Raw genomic sequence first — 6074 nt, 5'->3', positions numbered from 1 at the left:
CTTGAGAGCTGTTTGTCAAAAAGGTGCTCTTTTAGGGCATATTTTGTATTTTTTTGCTTTTCATGAAGCATGTTTTGTTTTGTTTTATGGGACTGTGTCCTGTTTGACATTTTACCAATTGGTCATCTACACAGAGACAATGTCATTTATTGACAGTATGTTTTTATCCCAGTGAAGCAGGCTGTTGTTCCACTCAGACTGTGACCGGTTTGGCTCACACTCAAAACTGTCATGTGTAATTAACAACTAATATGGAGACCAAATTCCCACACACACAAACCACAAAAGGCCTGGGGATGACAGCAAGGAGGGGAGGAGGGGAGGAGGGGACAGGGTTCATTATTTCAGTAATGAAGTGGGAGAGGGAGCAGTGCTGTGGTCTGCATGTCAGCAGGGACAGTCGCATAGGCTTATAACATGACGACTGCTGGTCAGATATTTGATGTCTCACTCATTTTTCTCCTCCCTGCTTTGGTGATTCACACAGCTACACTCAGGGTAACCATGAGGGAATCCAGTCTCAAGGTAGTTCAAGGAGACTTTGTTGTGCTGCCCTGCTCCTTCTTCACCTCCAGTCCCCTCTCTAGACTCAACGTCATCTGGACCCTGGCACCCTCCTCCAGCCCAGAAACCCCAACACAGGTCTGAACCCTGACATCTGCACATTTTTTTGACATTTGAAAACAAAAATGACTGGAATTTGACACCAAACATTGGTATTGCCTTAAATAATCCACACATGAAAAGAAATCACAAAGTTCAGGTCCATAAATAATGATTATGTGGAATTAAGTCGATAACACAGAAAAAAGGTATTGAACACGCTAACTGAGACTCATCTAATGCTTCCAGACTTCTTGTATGTTTTTACTAATCGCCCACACTGCTCAGGTGTGATTTTGGCCCATTCCTCTGCACAGATTGTCTTTAAATCTTGAACATACTTTGGTGCCCTCTGGTGAACCCTTTTCTTTAGTTCTTTCCACAAATGTTCAATTGGATTTAAGTCAGGTGATTGACTAGGCCATTCTAACAGATTGATTTTCTTTTTTTTTTAAACCATTTGATAGTCAGCTTTGCCATGTACTTTGGATCGTTGTCCTGCTGGAAGGTCCAGCCACGTCTCATTTTCATCATCCTGGTGGATGGCAGGAGATTCATATTAAGAATTTCCCCCATACATGGCTCCATTCATTGCTCCGTCAATTATATGAAGTTTGCCAATACCATGAGATGAGAAACAACCTCATGCCATGATGCTTTCACCTCTAAACTGCACTGTTGGTATAGTGTTTTTTGTCTGATATGCAGTGCCATTTCTCCTCCAAACATGGTATGTAGTATGACAGCCGAAAAAATCAATTTTGGTCTCATCTGACCAGACAACATTCTCCCAGTAGTCTAGAGTCTTGCGGGCTGAGCGTCCATAGAGGCCATGGCGGTGGAGTGCATTGCCTATTGTTTTTTCTGTAACAATTGTACCTGCTGCCTCCAAGTCTTTATGGAGCACTTTCAGGGTGGTCCTTGGCTCATCGAGTACTCTTCTCACTATCTTTCTGACTCCCTGGTCAGAAATCTTGCAAGGAGCTCCAGTGCGTGGCCTGTTGATGGTAAGGTGGTGCTTCTTCCACTTGTGAATAATGGCCCCAACGGTGCTGACTGGAATATTCAGGTGCTTTGATATAAGTCTGTAACCAGTTCCATTCTGATGCTGAGCAACAATCATGTTGCGAATGTCTTCAGAGAGCTCTTTGTCACCCATCATGAGGTGTGTCGTATTTAACTGCTTGGTAAAAAAAAACAACCAACCTTTTTTATAGGACCATCAATTTGCTCTAGCCCAGCTGGTGTTGGTTTGCACTAATTGAAAGTTTAAGTAATAATTTCTGACAGATTTCAGGTGGTATGATGCATTTCCTTGCCAAAGTATACAGCCTTTCCATGGTGTGTTCAATCCTTTTTTCCTGTGTTATCATGCTTAATTCCACATAATCATTATTTATGGACCTGAATGTCATGATTTCTTTTCATGTGTGGATTATTTGAGTTAATACCAATGTCTGGTTGAAATTTTGTTTCAATTGCAGCTTTGGAAATAAATGTAATGAGAAAAAAGTTGACGCATTCAATACTTATTTTCCCCACTGTATTTTTGGATGCAGTGAGTTATCTTGGTGGTACGGTTCTCTTCTGGGAGCCTGATTTTTCCATGTGCCCATGTGCACACACACACACCACCTCTAACGTGCAAAGGCCATCACAGGTAGACCAGCAGCAGCAGAGGCCAGAGCAGGGCATCAGCAGCCTCTGAAAAGCAGCTTGCCTGAAAGTACATCCCAATGACCTCTTTCCAATTTCAGGTGATCGTGTATGACCATGGGCAGGTGATTGAGGACCCCTCCCTCATTGGCAGGGTGGGGTTTACAGGTATGACCAGTGTTACATTTTTTATGTGGACTGAATGAACCTCTAACTATTTGAGCTGAAGACAGGAAGAATGATCACAGACTGATGTTGAACTGCAGGCATCCCCTGGAGTGCAGACATCGTGCTGAATGACACACAAGTTTCAGACGCAGGCGTTTACCGCTGCATGGTCAATAATCCACCGGAGACGGCAGACCCTGGTATTGGAGAGCTAGAGCTCAGTGTCTTGGGTATGTATTCAAGGATTCATGGGTTTTATTCGCTATTTGTACATGGACCGACAGTCCAGCCACATAGGAAATCTCTCAGAGTCAAGATATATAAAAGATTTAAAAAGAGAAAACAAACTGTTTAAAAAAATAGAGTATAAACACTTTAAATAAAGAAAATAAAACAATTTAAATAAAGAATATAGAAATGTATAGTTATCACATAATGTGCAAATCTATCAGAGGCTGTCATATCCCATGACTTACAAATGTACTGAAGTGTTTGCTTTCAGTCTGACTTCCTCCTATGGATGCTTCTGAAAGATAAGCTTGACTCGGTGTATTTATGAATTAGAAAGCCATGATTGTTTGCTTTTTGATATTCATCTGATTGTGTCGTAGCTCCACCCTCACTTCCTCTGTGTCAGTGGGATGGAGACATCGAGGTGGGAGGAAGTGTCACTCTTTCCTGCTCCGTGGCTGAGGGTGTCCCCACTCCTGACATCCAGTGGGAGAAAGTCAGTCCAGAGGAGATCACACTTCCTGTTAACATGGAGGGTGGGTCACACAACCACACACTCTTTATGTTCAGTCTGTCAACTTTTGATAGACTTTGGCAGATGATTCATCTTCTCGTTTTTATCACATAGTTTAAAAAACAGCAGGTTTTAGTTTATTAAAGGATGTACAAGACAGTTTTATGCAGGACTGCAAAGAAGAAGTTTACTTTATTAATTTACTCACCCGCAGAGTGAGAATGACTCAGTAACTCTGCATTTTTAAAACTCAAACTTTTTATCAAGGTAACTTCTTCAAAATCTCTGGAAGAAACTTTTGGTTTCAATTTTGGTGCCTCCTGTGGACCAAAGTGTTCATCTCATTACTTCCCAGATCGTGTGTCAATGTAAAGATAGTATAGTTAGAGTAAGTGCCAAATTTTAATTCATTTGTAATATTTGTGGTTTAAAATGTAAATAGAGCTGTTGCATCAGAAACTGCAATACAAAAATCATTGTTCTTGTTGCTGATGGTCTTGCTTTCTTTAATAGATATATTACATATTTAGTCAAAAACTGCACAGTGGCTTTATATAAAGGAGGATTAGGAACACTGAGAAAAAACATACAAAAAAATGTTGTGCAATTTTTTTTTCTGGGAAAAAAAATGCAGACATCTGAGACTAAAGATTAAAGTCAGAATTCTGACTTTTTTCTCAGAGAGAAAGTAATAATAAAAAAAAATTTGGACGATCTTTTTTTCTCAGTGGCCCTAATTCTCTCCTGTGTGCTTTATGATCCTCTAAACTTGTTCTTTTAAGTCCACCAACTCTCCCCTCTTTCTCTGTTTCAGATGATCTGTCGGGCTCGGTCCAAATCATCAATGTGTCGTCTCAGACGTCTGGCTTGTATCGCTGCTCTGCCACCAACCTCCTGGGTTCAGAAAACTGCTACATAAACTTATCTATCTACAGCCGTAAGTGCCTCTCAACCCTCTAAATTTTTTTTACTGAAGCCACTTTTCTCTGACAACTACCTTGTCTTCCCTTGTGCAGCCCCAGAGACTTCTTCTGGCATGCTGCAGGGTGTGCTGCTCACCCTGTCCATGAGCCTGCTGCTGCTGGCGCTGCTGGTGCTGGTGCTGTGGCTGCACCGCACAGGTCAGGACGGGAGGAGGTGGAGGGAGCGTAAAGAAGAGGAGGAAGAAGAGTGTTATAATGAAATACAGTACACTCCGTCGCTGATGAAGCGCTCCTTTGTTTGATATCATTCACTGGAAGAAAAGATAAATGCTTCAAACAAGCTATCAAATGAGAGATTACAATCTGTTCATACACTTTTTGTACAGCTGTATTACTTACAGCATTAAATCTTTAAAATCAACCAGTTAATTGTGTTTATTTTTTGATTCAAAACAAAAAAATCTACATATGAGGATTTGGTCTACTACTTAGTAGAGATAGACCAATATGGATTTTTTGGGGCCGATACCGATACCGATACTGATTATTATTAGGCAAGGAGGCCGATAACCGATATTTGAAGCTGATATTAATTTGCAGTCAAAGTGGAAATATTGGCGTAAAAATTTTGAACAATACAAATTCCAACACTTAACTGTATTCAAATGCCTTCAAGCATATGTTTATTAGACAGCTCCCAGACTTAGCAGCATGTTTTATAAAGTTAAATGAAAACTTAAAAAAAAAAATTAGCACAAGTTTTCTACAGTGAATAAAGTTTTCCAAAACTTCTATGTCACTGCAATAAAACTGGACTGAATTGAGTTTGTACTGCCTTTTACGGGCATGTAACGTAATTGTATTAATTTTCTGTTTGGTTTTACATGACTTATTTTATATGTTTTGACCATCTAGGGCTTCCATAGTGTTGACAGGGAGAAACTCTGTTTAGAGAAGCATCAACAAACATCTCCTGAATGTCTGCAGTTTAAAACATTTCTTACCATTTTTAAGAGGCAGCAAAACGTATTCCTGTGGGTATTGATAAGAGTGATTTTTGTGTCTGTGAAAGTTAAAATAAGCTTATAGACAGTAAGATAGTCACGATGCTAATTGCGTTAGCCTGTCAATGGGATTTTCCATTGACATTAGCATTATTGGCCTTCGGACTAAAAAAAGGCTGATGCCGATATACCCAAAAATGCCAAATATTGGCCTGATCGGTCTATCCCTACCACTTAGGATTAGAACTTCCTTCTTACCTCAGTTTGAAGTAGGCCAACCAGATTTCAGTCTTTTCAAATGAACCTTTGTGGTGCAGAGTCCAGCACAGACTGTCGAGTTCTCTGGTAATAATTACTTCAAACATCCTACAAAACATCTAATTTGAAAAGCTTAATGTGGATGTGTTGTTTTGAAACTCAGCACAGGTCACTCTGTCTATAACAGATCAGCTTGAGGCTGGTGAGCAGAGACCTAAGGCTGCTGACTTTCAGATCAGTCAGTCAGTCAACTGAGAGTTAACACTAACCCCTGCAGAACGTGGAGTTGACCAAAATCTTCACTTTGGCAGGAGATGTCATTAAACATCGTTAATAGTGTCGTAAAGCTGCGGTTCCGTGTAGACGACAGGCGTAAACGTATACAAATCTAAGCAGTTTCCCAAATACCCGGCTACATGTGGACATGACCATAGACTGCAAGGACAGAAGAGATGAGGTTTAAGGTTTTGAAAGGACTTTGCTGTAAAATTGTCGAGTTTGAAAGCCTGAAACACAACTGACAACGTATTTAATTACTGAGCAGTGAGCAAGAGCATGACCAGGTTAACTACGCTCTGAACAGCAAGTGTGCCTCCATAAATTAACTTAGACTTAAATCAGCTTTTTGTTTCCTGTGAGAAATTTTCCAGCATTTAACCACTGAACTAAAAGAATTAAAGGAATTAAGAGTCAAGTGCTGACACCAATAAGAAAGTA

The 6074-nt window shown here is 40.3% G+C and overlaps 1 protein-coding gene across 1 annotated transcript; it reads left to right on the top strand.

Moving 5' to 3' along the window:
- Nucleotides 1–417: 417 nt before the first annotated feature.
- On the top strand, nucleotides 418–4397 carry LOC141791764 (immunoglobulin superfamily member 11). The gene is made up of 7 exons (XM_074672412.1): nucleotides 418–430; nucleotides 488–642; nucleotides 2361–2427; nucleotides 2526–2657; nucleotides 3039–3194; nucleotides 3987–4109; nucleotides 4189–4397. The coding sequence occupies exons 1-7, from the start codon at nucleotides 418–420 to the stop codon at nucleotides 4395–4397; spliced, it is 855 nt and encodes a 284-aa protein (XP_074528513.1).
- The last annotated feature ends 1677 nt before the right edge of the window (nucleotides 4398–6074 follow it).

This window comes from Halichoeres trimaculatus, unplaced genomic scaffold (assembly GCF_033239565.1).
Source record: "Halichoeres trimaculatus isolate MK-OKI-2021-1 unplaced genomic scaffold, fHalTri1.1 fHalTri1_scaffold_6, whole genome shotgun sequence".
Lineage (NCBI taxonomy): Eukaryota > Metazoa > Chordata > Actinopteri > Labriformes > Labridae > Halichoeres > Halichoeres trimaculatus.
This window is presented reverse-complemented; position numbering and strand designations above follow the sequence as displayed.